At 43.3% G+C, this 17,110-nt stretch overlaps 1 protein-coding gene across 1 annotated transcript; it reads right to left on the reverse strand.

Moving 5' to 3' along the window:
- Positions 1–988: 988 nt before the first annotated feature.
- Positions 989–3,337, reverse strand: cnfn (cornifelin). The gene is made up of 4 exons (XM_021623793.3): positions 3,028–3,337; positions 2,770–2,901; positions 2,428–2,564; positions 989–1,666 (listed from the first exon to the last, which is right to left on the reverse strand). The coding sequence occupies exons 2-4, from the start codon at positions 2,897–2,899 to the stop codon at positions 1,577–1,579; spliced, it is 357 nt and encodes a 118-aa protein (XP_021479468.1). The 5' UTR covers positions 2,900–2,901; positions 3,028–3,337; the 3' UTR covers positions 989–1,576.
- Positions 3,338–17,110: the final 13,773 nt, after the last annotated feature.

A 17,110-nucleotide genomic window follows, 5' to 3' on the forward strand; every position in this document is an offset into this window, starting at 1 on the left:
TTTGCCAGTGGGTGATTATATTAAACAGAGGAGGGAGTGAAATGTAGGCAAGCAATAAACATTTCAGAACAACTACTAGTCGAATAAGACATGGGAGTGATGACGAATTTTGGCAAAGAGATTTATTTATAGACTAATACACTTGAAACAAATAGCCAAACCGAAAACTGCAGACGTTAGTGCCTCCCCCGCGATCAAACCGCCATAAAAAAATAAAATGAAACGCAACCTAATGTGATCATTGACAGCTGCCTTGAAGGACACGAATAAAAAATGCTTTCTGGTACTAACATCAGTGAAATGTAGGCTAAACTGACAAGAGTTTAGAGCCGAAATCTCCACTAGCAAGCAAGTTGCAGCAATGAAAAATTGTGTGTGTGCGCGCTCACGCGAAGGGGGGGGGGGGGGGGGGGGGATTCTGGCAGGGGGAGATTTTGGGCACAACACCTGCTCTGAGTCCGTTTCATGTCTAAGGCCCTCGGCCTGTGCTGCGTGAGGGCGGAGTTGGCCGTTTGAGGGAGTGGTCAATGTGCTGCTAAAAAGGAAAAATCCGAGGGACACAAGCAAACATAACGAACAAACCACTGTTAATGATTCCACTTGTTCAGAGGCAGGCGTGATTAGAACTCTGTCAGATCAAGAAGATAAATGAGCCTTCTGAGCTTTGATCGACGCTGGAAGCAATATTTCATTAACCTATCATAATCCATCATAACATAATTTGATTATGAATTATCAAATACTTTTGTTATTTTTAGGTTAAGAGAGTCTATATATAACATTAAAATAAAGCAAAATCATATCTTCAGTCCCATATAATCTTACTGAAAAGCCTCCAGTCCCGCTTTACCTGTGCTCTGAGGGCTGTGTCATGTTGGTCCTTTCTGCTACGTTATGAAAATGTGTCTCTTAATACTTGATTAATGACTGACACGATTTTCACTTTGGTTGTACAGAAAGAGGAAGAAAATGGACAACTGACCCGAAGTCATGGGACACATTCAATTGAAAGTTGCTCTCCATTTATTGTTCTTTATTTACATCGAGAGGGAGAAGAAAACCCCTAGGGACTCCAGTCAAGAATGTGCCAAAAAAAGCTTTGGTAGAAAAGCACATTCTTGACTTTTCTACCCCTGGATGTTCCTCTCCATCTCTATGGAAATGAAAAAAAGTGAAGAACAACTTTCTTTTGAATGTGAAAATAGTGCTTTATTGAAATCTGAAACATCTCAATCAGGTCATTTTTCGACAAGCAAATACACACCATTGGATAATGATAAAAAAAAAACACCACTATATAAAGTACCTCATAGTAGTAAACTATAATGTATAGTTTAAGGTACGGTTCTTTAGTAGTATAATGATATTATAAAAGTATTGCACAGCCCATAATAAATATATGATGGACTGGCCACAGTCAAGGCAATACTTCAACAAAGTTGTGTTCAAAGCATAGGATATTCCAACCAGGCTGTGACATCGTACCTGTGACGTCAGAAGGCACACTGTGTTTTTTTTCCCATGACTGGATGCATGATTGCCATTAAGCCTGTACCTATTCCCCTCATTTAACCGATCAGCCTCTCATCTTCTGCTCCCTGGCCATCTGACAGAGTCCGCAGAAAGGCAGGCAGGTCATAACTACCCAGTCATCACACACGGAACCCTGAGTAAAAACATAAAAGATTAACATGTCAAGCATAACATAAACACCATGACAACACTTATAGGTAGGGCCTTGACGTTTGCTTGACCACATGACCTGAAAAGTAAAATCTTAGTCAGGTCGCAGTTATGCTATAAATAGGGTCAGAGTTTTTCTTGTTCGGGTCATGTTGTCAGAAAAAACTCCTGACCCTATTACAGGGGAGTTCTATAAAGGAGGGTGGAGAGAGAACAGGGGGGGGACCCATAAGGTTGACTTGTCTAAACTCTCATCTCTTCGCATTATTTTTTTCACCATCTTTTTTTTTGCATTCTATGGTCTGCAGTAGAAAAACAGAATGAAAACACCCAGTTGTGGCTAACTGTAAACTTGCACATCCTTGACTGCATTGTTGTTTAATAGGAATAGCCAACTGTTGACTCCAGTCTTCACTACTAGACTAAGGCCAGTATTCAATTAAATCGGAGGTTATAGGCATTGCAGCTCAGGCAATGTTCCTGTGTTCACAGAGATCTCACTCACAGTAAATGCTACATATATTGTCTCAATTGGATTGCCTTTAAAAAACGCAATGCCTATCAACCCGAGATCGGATTGATTCCCAGCCTTACACTATATACTATACTCGCTAACATTCAGTTAGAGTGATAAAGGAAATATTAAAATTATAACTCTTTGAGGAGGCTTAGAATTGTATTTTTCCCATTATATTTAGGTCCTGGACATAGGTTTTGTATTGTGGATGTAGTAGGGTCACTCACAGAGATGCTGTATTTGCTCCGGATGCTTGTCCTCAGGGCAATCAAGGCTCCAGGGAGGAAAGGCACACAGCAACTGTCCCCATTGTCCTGTGCAACTTTACAACCCAGGATACAGGGCACGAAGATCGCACACAGACCTGGAAGAAAAAACATTTAAAGTCACACACTGTCTCCACCATTAATTGTTGGTGTGGCCGTTTGAGAGGCCATCACGGTTACATTAGTTGTGCAGAACTCCTGATACCGAATAACCTCACCCAGTCTATGGATTTTTAAACAGTGTACTCAACACAATGCAAACATTGTGCTTGCATAACTTTACACACACAGAGGGGGACTCACAGATGCCGCAGTCATCGCAGCAGTCACAAACGTTGGAGCTCCAATCTGAGGACCCAGAGGAGGTCACGGTGTAGTTGTTGATGGTGACCTGAGGCTGGGAGCTGATCACCATCTCACTCTGATAAGCCATTACTATCAGGGAGAAGAAGAAGACATTTGGACAAAGTTCTACATCCGTTTACACCTCCACACACTGATACCATTCAATATTCATATTCAAGCCGACTAGAGTCCCAATGGTTATCTTCTGCCACTTACCTGCTGGTGCTCAATTCCTGTCAGTCTCCACTGGGGCCTTAGATATCCTGGGTGAGCTTTGGGAAAAGCTGTGAATGGGAGTGCCACGGGGCCCTTTGCTCTTATACCCATGGTGACATCATCATATGGTGACAATGCCATTTCCATGAAATATGGCGAGACTAAGAGTACCTGCGTTCTGCCCACCCATTTGGAACTGTCGGAACACCTCATAGAGAGAAATGTCAAATGTTTGGTTTCTGGGCGTAGAAGTTTCAGTCCTTTCAAAAGTCAACCTCTTTATTTGGTTGTTGTTATCAGTATGGTAAATGGGACAAAGCAGGAACATAGTGCGTCACCTTGTACTTCAGCCACTCAGGTGTGTGCATGTGCGTGTTTGTGTGTTTAATGATGAATGTACAAGCCTAGGTTCGTGTTGTTTACACTCTCTTAAAAAATACTGGGTGAGGATAATCAAGACCAGCAATTCTGTACATCTAATGCAAGAGCGATGGCCATTAACAGACCCAACGGCCCCATCCAATATCAGATATTGAACAAATTATCAGGGCAACAACACTACTGACAGGGCATTTTGGGGGACCCTAAGGGAGATTTGGTTGGGGGGCCACCCACATCGCGGCAAAACATTTTAGTGGCTCCCCTCTTGATGGAGGAGAGACAAATTTAACTTTATTTATTGCAATTCCACACATTTTGCCATGGGGGGAAGATAATTGTTTTGCAATTTTGTAACAAAATTCATGCAATTGTCTCATGGGGCAGAGGTTTTACAGGTCATTTCATGCAATTCTACTCATTTTGGCATGGGGTGGAGAGCTTTTTTTACAGTTTTAAAGAGAATTTCTTGCAATTCTTCACATTTTGCCATACTTATGCCAAATTACAGTGCCTTGCGAAAGTATTCGGCCCCCTTGAACTTTGCGACCTTTTGCCACATTTCAGGCTTCAAACATAAAGATATAAAACTGTATTTTTTTGTGAAGAATCAACAACAAGTGGGACACAATCATGAAGTGGAACGACATTTATTGGATATTTCAAACTTTTTTAACAAATCAAAAACTGGAAAATTGGGCGTGCAAAATTATTCAGCCCCTTTACTTTCAGTGCAGCAAACTCTCTCCAGAAGTTCAGTGAGGATCTCTGAATGATCCAATGTTGACCTAAATGACTAATGATGATAAATACAATCCACCTGTGTGTAATCAAGTCTCCGTATAAATGCACCTGCACTGTGATAGTCTCAGAGGTCCGTTAAAAGCGCAGAGAGCATCATGAAGAACAAGGAACACACCAGGCAGGTCCGAGATACTGTTGTGAAGAAGTTTAAAGCCGGATTTGGATACAAAAAGATTTCCCAAGCTTTAAACATCCCAAGGAGCACTGTGCAAGCGATAACATTGAAATGGACGGAGTATCAGACCACTGCAAATCTACCAAGACCTGGCCGTCCCTCTAAACTTTCAGCTCATACAAGGAGAAGACTGATCAGAGATGCAGCCAAGAGGCCCATTCATCCATCACTCTGGATGAACTGCAGAGATCTACAGCTGAGGTGGGAGACTCTGTCCATAGGACAGCAATCAGTCGTATATTGCACAAATCTGGCCTTTATGGAAGAGTGGCAAGAAGAAAGCCATTTCTTAAAGATATCCATAAAAAGTGTTGTTTAAAGTTTGCCACAAGCCACCTGGGAGACACACCAAACATGTGGAAGAAGGTGCTCTGGTCAGATGAAACCAAATTGAACTTTTTGGCAACAATGCAAAACGTTATGTTTGGCGTAAAAGCAACACAGCTGAACACACCATCCCCACTGTCAAACATGGTGGTGGCAGCATCATGGTTTGGGCCTGCTTTCTTCAGCAGGGACACGGAAGACGTGAAAATTGATGGGAAGATGGATGGAGCCAAATACAGGACCATTCTGGAAGAAAACCTGATGGAGTCTGCAAAAGACCTGAGACTGGGACGGAGATTTGTCTTCCAACAAGATAATGAAAATCTACAATGGAATGGTTCACAAATAAACATATCCAGGTGTTAGAATGGCCAAGTCAAAGTCCAGACCTGAATCCAATCGAGAATCTGTGGAAAGAACTGAAAACTGCTGTTCACAAATGCTCTCCATCCAACCTCACTGAGCTTGAGCTGTTTTACAAGGAGGAATGGGAAAACATTTCAGTCTCTCGATGTGCAAAACTGATAGAGACATACTCCAAGCGACTTACAGCTGTAATCGCAGCAAAAGGTGGCGCTACAAAGTATTAACTTAAGGGGGCTGAATAATTTTGCACGCCCAATTTTTCAGTTTTTGATTTGTTAAAAAAGTTTGAAATATCCAATAAATGTCGTTCCACTTCATGATTGTGTCCCACTTGTTGTTGATTCTTCACAAAAAAATACAGTTTTATATCTTTATGTTTGAAGCCTGAAATGTGGCAAAAGGTCGCAAAGTTCAAGGGGGCCGAATACTTTCCCAAGGCACTGTAATATGATATCTGAGTGAGATTGATAGAACATATATGGGGTCTCCCTGGCTATTGACATTTGTGTGGTAGCTGTCAAGAAAACAATCATCTTCACAATTAAATCTCATACTAAAACAAAATATTAATGACTTTGTCAATCAATTTATCAATCGATTAGGCCTACTTCTAGGATGCCTTTTAAATTCAGAAAGGATGTTAATAAGCTCTTACAGCAGCTGCCTAGTGCGAACCCCAGTCTTTGGAAAACAAGTTTGAGGGAGTTCTTGGTATTGTGCTCCATACTGTCAAAAATGACTTTAATTTAAGAAGACCACGAGTGGGGCTTTAATTGCTTAATCTACAGTAATTTGTGCTGATTAAAAAAAAAACATGTCATAGGCCTACACTGTAAAAACAGAAAGACAGAAAACACCATGATTGTGTAGTGAAAGTAGTTTACCCAGGCCCTGCAGCGCCACTCCCATTCCCCAGGAGCTCTTGTGTTGACTTCTGTAACCGTAAAAGCCTTGGTTTCATGCATGTTAACATTAGAAGCCTCCTCCCTAAGTTTATTTTATTCACTGCCTTAGCACACTCTGCCAACCCGGATGTCCTAGCCGTGTCTGTATCCTGGCTTAGGAAGGCCCCCAAAAATCGCGTAATTTCCATCTCTAACTGTAAGATTTTCCGACAAGATAGAACTGCCAAAGGGGGCGGAGTTGCAATTTACTGCAGAGAAAGCCTGCAGAGTTCGGTCATACTATCCAGGTCTGTGCCCAAACAATTCAAGCTTCTACTTCTAAAAATCCACCTTTCCAGAAACAAGTCTCTCACCGTTGCCGCTTGTTATAGACCACCTTCTGCCCCCAGCTGTGCCCTGGACACCATATGTGAATTGATTGCCCCCCCCATCAATCTTCAGAGCTCGTACTGTTAGGTGACCTAATCTGGGACATGCTTCACACCCCGGCCGTCCTACAATATAAGATAGATGCCCTCAATCTCACACAAATTATCAATGAACCTACCAGGTACAACCCCAAATCCGTAAACACGGGCACCCTCATAGATATCATCCTGACCAACCTGCCCTCTAAATACACCTCTGCTGTCTTCAACCAGGATCATAGCGATCACTGCCTCATTGTCTGTGTCTGTAATGGGTCTGTGGTCAAACGACCACCCCTCATCACTGTCAAACACTCCCTAAAACACTTCAGCGAGCAGGCCTTTCTAATCGCATGGCCCGGGTATCCTGGAAGGATATTGACCTCATTCCGTCAGAAGAGGATGCCTGGTTATTCTTCAAAAGTGCTTTCCTCACCATCTTAAATAAGCATGAGCCATTTAAAAAAAATAGAAACAGGAACCGATATAGCCCTTGGTTCACTCCAGCACAAAAACATCCTGTGCGTACTGAGCGATATGCAACTTTTCAGGGAAGTTAGGAACCAATATACACAGGCAGTTAGGAAAGCAAAGGCTAGCTTTTTCAAACAGAAATTTGCATCCTGTAGCACAAACTCCAAAAAGTTCTGGGACACTGTAAAGTCCATGGAGAATAAGAGCACCTCCTCCCAGCTGCCCACTGCACTGAGGCTAGGAAACACTGTCACCACCGATAAATCCACGATAACTGAGAAATTCAATAACCATTTTTCTATGGCTGGCCGTGCTTTCCACCTGGCTACCCCTACCCCAGTCAACAGCCCTGCACCCCCCACAGCAACTTGTCCAAACCTTGCCCATTTCTCTTTCACCCAAATCCAGATAGCTGATGTTCTGAAAGAGTTGCAAAATCTGGACCCCGACAAATCAGCTGGGCTAGACAATCTGGACCCTCTCTTTCTAAAATGATAAGCTGTAATTGTTGCAACCCTTATTACTAGCCTGTTCAACCTCTCTTTCGTATTGTCTGAGATCCCCAAAGATTGGAAAGCTGCCGCGGTCATCCCCCTCTTCAAAGGGGGAGACACTCTAGACCCAAACCGTTACAGACCTATATCTATCCTACCCTGCCTTTCTAAGGTCTTTGAAAGATAAGATAACAAACAGATCACCGACCATTTCGAAACCCACCGTAACTTCTCCGCTATGCAATCTGGTTTCCAAGCTGGTCATGGGTGCACCTCAGCCACGCTCAAGGTCCTAAACGATATCATAACCGCCATCGATAAAGACAATACTGTGTAGCTGTATTCATCAACCTAGCCAAGGCTTTAGACTCTGTCAATCACCACATTCTTACTCAACAGCCTTGGTTTCTCAAAAGACTGCCTTGCCTGGTTCACCAACTACTTCTCAGACAGAGTTCAGTGTGTCAAATCAGAGGGTCTGTTGTACAGACCTCTGGCAGTCTCTATGGGGGTGCCACAGGGTTCAATTCTCGGGCTGACTCTTTTCTCTGTATACATCAATGATGTCGCTCTTGCTGATGGTGATTCTCTGATCCAGTTCTACGCAGACGACACCATTCTGTATACTTCTGGCCCTTCTTTGGACACTGTGCTAACTAACCTCCAGACGAGCTTCAATGGCATACAACTCTCCTTCTGTGGCCTCCAACTATTCTTAAATGCAAGTCAAATTAAATGCATGCTCTTCAACCGATCACTACCCCACCTGCCCGCCCATCCAGCATCACTACTCTGGACGGTCTGACTTAAAAAATGTGGACAACTACACATACCTAAGTGTCTGGTGAGACTGTAAACTCTCCTTCCAGACTCACATTAAGCATCTCCAATCCAAAATTAAATCTATAATCAGCTTTCTATTTCACAACAAAGCAACCTTCACTCATGCTGCCAAACATACCCTTGTAAAACTGACTATCCTACCTTTCCTCGACTTCGGCGATGTCATATACAAAATAGCCCCCAACATTCTACTCAGCAAATTGGATGTTGTCTATCACAGTACAATCCGTTTTGTCACCAAAGCCCCATATACTACCCACCACTGTGACCTGTATGCTCTCGTTGGCTGGCCCTCGCTAATATTCGTCGCCAAACCCACTGGCTCCAGGTCATCTATAAGTCTTTGCTAGGTAAAGCCCCAGATCACTGGTCCCCATTGCAGCACCCACCCAGCAGGTAGCACCCAGCACCCACCCATAGCATGCACTCCAGCAGGTATATTTCACTGGTCACCCCCAAAGTCAATTCCTACTTTGGCCGCCTTTCCTTCCAGTTCTCTGCTGCCAATGACTGGAACAAATTGCAAAAGTCACTGAAGCTGGAGACTCATATCTCCATCACTAACTTTAAGCATCAGCTGTCAGAGCAGCTCACAGTTCATTGCACCTGAACATAGCCCATCGGTAAATAGCCAATCCAACTACTTCATCCCCATATTGTTATTTATTTTTTTGCTCCTTTGCACCCCAGTATCTCTACTTGCACATTCATCTTCTGCACAGCTCACTCCAGTGTTTAAATGCTAACTTGTAATTACTTCGCCACTACGGCCTATTTATTGCCTTACCTCCCTTATCTTACCTAATTTGCACACAATGTATATAGATTTTTAACTATTTTGTTATTGACTGTACGTTTGTTTATTCCATGTGTAACTCTGCGTTGTTGTTTGTGTCGCACTGCTTTGCATTATCTTGGCCAGGTCGCATTGGAAATGAGAACTTGTTCTCAACTGGCCTACCTGGTTAAACCAAGGTAAAATAAATAAAAACTTTGTAGACCTCATTGCTCGCACCCCCACAACATGATGCTGCCATTCCTGTGCTTCACGGTTGGGAAGGTGTTCTTCGACTTACAAGTCCCCCCTTTTCCTCCAAACATAACGATGGTCATTATGGCCAAACAGTTATATTTTTGTTTCATCAGACCAGAGGACATTTCTCCAAAAAGTACGTTCTTTGTCCTCATGTGCAGTTGAAAACCGTAGTCTGGCTTTTTTAAGGAGTAGTGGAGTAGTGGCTTCTTCCTTGCTGAGCGGCCTTTCAGGTTATGTCGATATAGGACTGACACTCCAACCCGTGTGAACTTGGAGCCACCGCCATGCCAGGTCCCATCTGATGCAGTGTCACTAATGAAAGAAGAAATGAGGAAGATAGAGGCAAGAGGGATTTGAACAAGCTAACAAGTATTCTTGAGGAAACATTCACACAAAGGAGATTACTTAAGTTACTTAACACGTGAAAATAAAGATGAAATAATGGAGGAAACCCCTTTTAATTAAAGACTTGGAGCTACTCACTAACTCAACATTTGAGCTCAGATACTTTCACAGACATGCTGGCACTCTGGCGGTGAAGTTATTGGATATGGGTGGAGCCAAATTAGAAAGAATGGAGTGCAACCCACAGCAAAGGATCAATTCAAAGCGAGCAGTTCTCAAAGACATTGTGGAGAGAATGAACAATGCCTTGGATGAAGACATAACGACACAAGACCCAAGTTGGACGGTAACACACCACCATTCAGTAGCTGGCCTCCCGATGCTTCCCCATCTCCTTGGGGAAGACAGTACACTTTTTCTAAAGGAGTTTTCATTAAGTTACTATTTATGGTTTTTAATGTATTGGCGTATGCTACATTCTTTTTCATTACATTTTATAATATATTGTATTTTATTCATTTAAGGAGACTTCCACACCATCTGATGTCACCACAGGACCTCAATCTCCCTATGTTGCGATTATTGGCTCAGTCCATTTTTCAACACGCTTCTAATTAGTGGTGGAAAACAAAGCAGTACTTGTTCTGTGTGATTTTGTAGATGCCATTGCTGCATTATAATTTTCATTTGACATATTTTGGATGGTGTATCCAAATAAGTGTGACTGAACTTTCAAATGTATACAGGTGCAGATACTGAAAAGGCCAACTTCAAAAACATGTCTGGATAAACACTTTTTTAATTTGCTATTTTTTTTATATACATAATTTTGAGTATTAAAGTTAGGCAGGCTGGAGGCAGTTAATTTATGTTTAGAAATATTGTGAATAGAGTTTAATGATACTTTTTGTCATTCCAGATTAAATGTTGTATACCATGTCTCTTTCATCATGTTGAGGTTAGTACTGTACTTCTTGTTTGTTTATGCAAACGTGTGTATAGATGATGTAATGTACCAATAATGTTTATATTATATAATGTATTATAGATGATGCCAAAGGAAATACTGTACCATGTTTGACTATGATGGTTTTTAGTGTCTCACAACTCTTTGAGCAGTCTGCAATGTGTGTGTTTTTTTTTTTCGTTCTGTATTTTGTATAGTCAATTGATGTACCATTGTGGAGTAACACTTTAACTCTGATAGTGTTCAGGGGTTTTGAAGAGGAAACATCACCAAAATAAAGGGTTCCTATTCTGCAGTAAACAGAACTCGTAACACCAAAATAGTGCTCATGAGCTTTAGAGAGCGGAAACAACACCAAAAAAGGTTTCAATTCCTCACTAAGGGAGCAAAAATAGTTGGGGGTCATGCTTTTTAAATTTCAGCCAGGGTGAGGGTTTAGTATTTGTTTTATTTAGTCCAGGGGAGGGTCATGTAATTTGTCATTTAAATGTCATTTTGCTCAGGGTTTGAGAATGAGTTGCTTATTATAGTATATTGATGTGTGTCCGATGATTCCCCCATCCCTGATTCTCTGCTGGGCAAGCAATATCAAGTGTGCCTAGTCTGGTTTCAATAAAATGATCCATAGCCTATTCTGTAGACTTTAGGCCTAGACTATACGAAGAGGATGCTCAGAGAAGCACTGGGAAAAGTTGTATTTATAAGAAAATGTACTTCCTTCCCGAGTGTATGCGCTACTGGGATAGTGTATATAAAACTAGGCTACACTGCATTCATTACACATTGCAATGGATAGGCGTTCCCAATCATGAGCCCCGGCCAGCCCTGGTCTTGCTGATGTAAACCCTTGTGTGCTGCCTAACCATGACTGTGCTGTGTACGGTGGCACTTCAGGAGGCGAGTCAAAGGCTTCTTCTGAAAATAATTTTGTATTTGTCCAAAACATTCTGTATCTGTGTGTGGATTAGGCCTACTGAGAGAGAGAGTGTGAAGATGAGAAGGACCAGCGGTAAGCTTGCTACTGCTATAATATATTTGAATAAAAACATTGCCCATAAAAAATATTTTTATCCGAGATATACAGATATTGACCTCAAAATAAGCCATATTTGAGTAATTTACATAACTTACATTACTATGAATTGGCAGCTGCAGATATGGACAGAGCATGGGTGCTGAAAGTAGGCTTATTCGAGAAAGCCAAATTAATTGGAACATTCTTCATTTTAATTTGACTTTAGCTACTAACAACAAGAGGCCTTTGTGTTGGAGCCTATTTATTCCTATTCAAGAAATAAGAGGTATTAGCTACCTGTTAGACAGATGAAATTATAGTCTACTTTTCATTTTGTCAGCAAATTCCTTCAATCAACATGCACTCTTTAAATATCTAGTTTCTAGTGAAGAGTTGGTGTGTTAAATTAAAAACCAGGGCTGTAATTGGGGGGTATGTGAGGGTATTGTAGCTTTTGTTAAAGAAAATGGCTAAAAGCATAGGCCTTGTTAGCATAAGCTTTGAATTAAATTAAACGGACCTGATTATATAAAACAATCTACAATGACGCTTTAGTCTGCAATGCTTTATGCTAGAAACAAGCTGTAAAATGCAAGGGAAAGACGTGACTCCAATGCATATAGGATATATTTGGTTTGTCTCTATGACGTTCAGAGGCTGCGCTACAACCAAGGAGAGAATACATGTACTTTGCTTGGGAAGTAGTGTGTGATTCTGTCACTTTCAATTGACATTCAATATTTCAACAGAATATTAAACAACATACTAACTCTAAATTAGTCAGGAGCAAGCCAGGTAGTCTAAGAAGGAACAAAAATGAATTAATTTGGCAATATTATTATTATTTCATTTGTGACACGCTACAAGCTCGCAGGAGCGCTCAGCATTTCAACAACACATCAACAACAGCACGTCAACAACATGCATATAACTGTTGCATTTAGGCTCTATAAATAACATAAGTAAAAAATAAAAAAAATACTTAGAATTAAATAATAATGAAACGAAAAAAGCCTTATTAGGATATACTGTACAGTCAGTGCCTTTGAATGAACTTTTAGAAACACGAGTTTGGCCAGTCTTTGGTTTGAGGGTCTGTGGTGAGCTATACATGCCTAGTTTGTTAATTTAGCCCAGCAGGTGCTCTTATATTCCCATGCACTAATCACAGTCAAAATAAGTATATTATGTAACAACAATATCATGGAATAAACTTTTATACAGTAGAAAATGAGAGTTTCCTAAATGAAAGAAGTTACAAGTGCATATAGACCTAGCTGATGATATGTGGCTGCTGTGTTAAACAATGAATGACTTTTTCTTTAATTCATTGATGATCAGATACTTCAGTCGTAACTGGATCTGTTGCACTACATTTTTATAGTGGATATAAAACTTTAGCACTTTTCCAAACTTAGACTATCCTCTTTTTTAACATTAGTCTGTATAGAAATCAAAACACATCCGATGCTGCGCATGCACTCATTCGTTGGCATGTTCTGTTGTGGTATTAAAAGAGATTCTGCTTGTCTCCAGTCATGTAAAATGACGTAGAATTGCATGAAATGCGTATATAAAAGGCATTTTTTTCTCTGAACGCAAATAAGATGATAGATTCATGCAGTGCTTTTATTATAATGGATATCTTTTCACCCTTAACCTTGTCCACAGTGGTCTGTGAATCCACAACCTTCTGGCTACTTTGCCATGTATTGCTTACAAAATGAAGAACAGTTTCTAAAACTGCATATCTAAGTCTATGGTCTGTCCTAAAGGACACATGTCAAACTCACGCACTGCAAATTATCAAGATAAAGTGTCACCAACAAAATCGTAAACAGTAGGCCTATAGCAAATGCAGCATAAGGCATTAAGTATTCACATGCAAATAGTACTTTTTTGTAGTGCTCAAAGCATGCAATTCTATGAGAGCAGCATTTCTCGAAGCAATTTAAACTCAACTAATCCTCCACGACAACAACATCATAAACAACAGAGTAGGGCTGGCTAATAAGTCCATAATTATGGGGTTATGCTCCCCCGGCCGGTCCTGGCAATAGGACCGCAGAAACCTACCACCATCCTGGTTGACTCTTTCCACCTGCCCGTTACTCTCGGGGTGAAAACCTGAGGTAAGGCTGACCGAGACCCCCAGACGTTCCATAAACGCCCTCCATGACTTTCAACCTTCGTCTCTCCCGAGCCCGTACGGGAGTTGTAGCGATGAGACAAGATAGTAGCTACTAAAACAACTGGATACCACGAAATTGGGGAGAAAACGGGGTAAAAATAAAACATATTTTAAAAATATTTTAAAAAGATCCACAACGACCAGGATCGTGGTGTTACCCCGCGACGGGGGAAGATCCATCACGAAATCCACCGATAGGTGTGACCACGGTCGTTGTGGAATGGGAAGGGGTTGTAATTTCCCTCTGGGCAGGTGTCTAGGTGCCTTGCACTGTGCGCATAACGAACAGGAGGAAACATAAACCCTCACGTCCTTAGCTAAAGTGGGCCACCAGTACTTCCCAGCAAGGCAGTGCACCGTTCGACCGATGCCAGGATGACCAGAGGAGGGTGACGTGGGAGCCCAACAGATCAAACGATCGCGGACATCAAACGGAATGTATAGACGCCCAGCTGGACACTCAGGGGGAGTGGGCTCTGCACGTGACGCCCGCTCGATGTCCGCGTCCACCTCCCATACCACCGGTGCCACCAGGCGAGACGCTGGAATTATGGGAGTGGGATCCGTGGACCGCTGCTCTGTATTATACAGCCGGGACAGTGCGTCTGCCTTAACTCTGTCACGCCCTGGTCTTAGTATTTTGTGTTTTCTTTATTATTTTGGTCAGGCCAGGGTGTGACATGGGTTAATTATGTGGTGTGTTTTGTCTTGGGGTTTTGTAGGTATTGGGATTGTGGTATAGTGGGGTTGTCTAAAAAAGTCTATGGTTGCCTGAAGTGGTTCTCAATCAGAGGCAGGTGTTTATCGTTGTCTCTGATTGGGAACCATATTTAGGCAGCCATATTCTTTGAGTGTTTGGTGGGTGATTGTTCCTGTCTTTGTGTTTGTTGCACCAGATAGGCTCAGTCACTTTGGTTTTTTCTTTTCACTTGTTTTGAAAGAGAAGAGAACGAGCGCCATTCTCCTTGCGGAGATGGTGCTAAATACATCAACACGGTCGGTCCCTGGGATTGGGCTGGCTAACACGATTAGGTTTGCTTGGAAGGAAAAGGAGATGGAGCCTTTAGGACGGGAATCTTTTGGAAGGATAATATTGATGGGGATTCTAAAGCTGACGGTGAAGGACGTGTTTTGTTTCCAAGGCAACTCGTTGGAGGGAGCATACGACGTGGCACTATATACAGAGGCAAAACACGATGATATCCTGAGAAGGGCAAGAGCAGTGGGAGGTGAGAGGCCGATGTGCCACTACGAAATAACAAGCCTGGCGAAGAATAATTTTAGGGTTGTAACTGTCAACATTTACAACCCTTACGTTAAGGACGAAGAGGTGAGGGCTTTTCTGGGGAGATATATGGATAACGTCTCCTCAGCAAGGCACCTCAAAGACTCCCTTGGGTTTTGGAATGGGAGGAGAGGTTTCCAGGCCCTCCTCAGAGAGGACCCAAAGGGACATGGTGGCTACCTCCATCCTCCTGCTATGTTCTCCCTAGGGGCTGACAGGGGGACGTTGTTTTATGCACGTCAGCCCCCATTTTGCAGACGCTGTATGGCCTACGGTCACATATTTGCCTCATGCAGTACAAGAAAATGCAGATTTTGTGCATCTGAGGATCATGAGGCGAGGGATTGTGACAAGCCTAAGACGTGCCATGGGTGTGGCTCGTCAGCACACCTGTGGCGGGGGTGCCCGGCCCGTCAGCGGTCATATGCGTCTGCGGCTGGGGGGGGAGCAGGGGCGGGGGATGGGGGAAGAAGAGGAGGGGAAGGAAGCACGCCTCATGATCAGAGTACTGGTCCAGAGGGGAAGGCCACAAGGAAGGAGGAGGAGCAAGAAGCGGCGGAAGGAAGAGAGAAGGAAACGGAAGGCACGGGAGTAGGAGAACCAGGAAAAGCGGCGGAAGACGGCAACCGAGTGGAGGAGCATGAGAGAGAAGAAAGCGATGGAGGAGTGGTGGAGAAGGAGACGGTGGAAGAGCAAGTGGACTGGGGGGAATGTGCCCTGGTGGAAGAGATGAGGGGTATGGTGGAGGAGCTGGCGGGGGGGGGGGGTGGTATCTCTCCACTGCCGTCATCACCAAAGAAGAGAATGAAGAGGCGGGAGCGATTGGCCGACAGTGAGAGGGAGGGGATGGCCAAGAGAGTGATGGGGGTGGGAGAAACCTCTGGGTTGCTGCTGGTTTCCACAGGCTCTCAATATCTGTTGGGTGGGGACACACCTAACAGGACTCAGGACTGGGTACAGGAGGAGGTGGGGAGTTTTTTGTTTGGGGACTCAGCCTCCCCAATTTTTTTCCAATCCAGCTGCAGCACTGGGGAGGGGGAGGATTGTGGGGGTAGACCCAGGGTGCAGGGCACCCCGGAGCCAAACACTATTCCTGCATCCTGGGTTGGTGAGATGGAGGAAGAGGGGGGGAGTTTGGGAGTACAGATGTTGTCATCACCGGTAGATATGGAGCAGGGGAGCATCGGGTGAGTCTCCTGTTTTTGTTTTTTTCTGTCTGGGTTTAGAATTTGAGTGTATTACATGTTTTTATTTTATTCTTTCATGGGGTCTGATTTTACTTTTGTTAGTTTAAATGTAAGGGGTTTAAGGGATTGTGTTAAGAGGAGGGCGGTTTTTAGTTATTTGGAGGGTGTGGGTTTTGATTTTTGTTTTTTACAGGAGGTTCACCTGAGGGATGGAGGGGATGTTAATAGGTTTAAGAGGGAGTGGGACAAGGGGGAGTCGGTTTGGGGTGTTGGGGGGGTGCACTCATCGGGGGTAGGGATTTTGTGTGGGCACAGGGAGGTTAAAGTGGAGGATTCTTTTGTGGTAATGCAGGGGAGGGTTATAGGGGTGGATGTCACGATAAGGGATTGTAATTTTAGATTAGTGGTGGTGTATGGACCACAGGTGGTGGCAGACAGGAGGGAGATGGTGGACTGTCTGACGCCCCTGTGTGTCACAAATAGGAAATTAGTGATAGGGGGGGATTTTAATACAGATTTAGGAAGAGGGGGGGATAGCAGTGCAGGCGCCATTGCCAGGCTAATGGCTTGCCATGGTCTGGTAGATGGTGGTCTGCACACTACTCCGAAAATGGACGGTCCTACATGGCGCAACTCCAGGGGGGTTGAGCGGAGGCTCGACTATATTTTTGTACCCAGGTCTTTGGGTAAGTTGTCTGGGCGGCTGTTGCCTGTTTTCTTTTCGGATCACGACGGGGTGCTCCTGCAGGTGGGGTCGCCAGTCTGCCTCTTTGGTAGGGGGTACTGGAAGCTAGATCGGGATGTGCTGGAGGAGCAGGCTTTTGTTGACGGGTTTTATGGTTTCTTTTGGAGGCTTGAGGGTCTCCGGTCCATGTGCGAGGGGG

This window comes from Oncorhynchus mykiss, chromosome 2, assembly GCF_057628025.1.
Source record: "Oncorhynchus mykiss isolate SJ-2025 chromosome 2, ASM5762802v1, whole genome shotgun sequence".
Classification (NCBI taxonomy): Eukaryota; Metazoa; Chordata; class Actinopteri; order Salmoniformes; family Salmonidae; genus Oncorhynchus; species Oncorhynchus mykiss.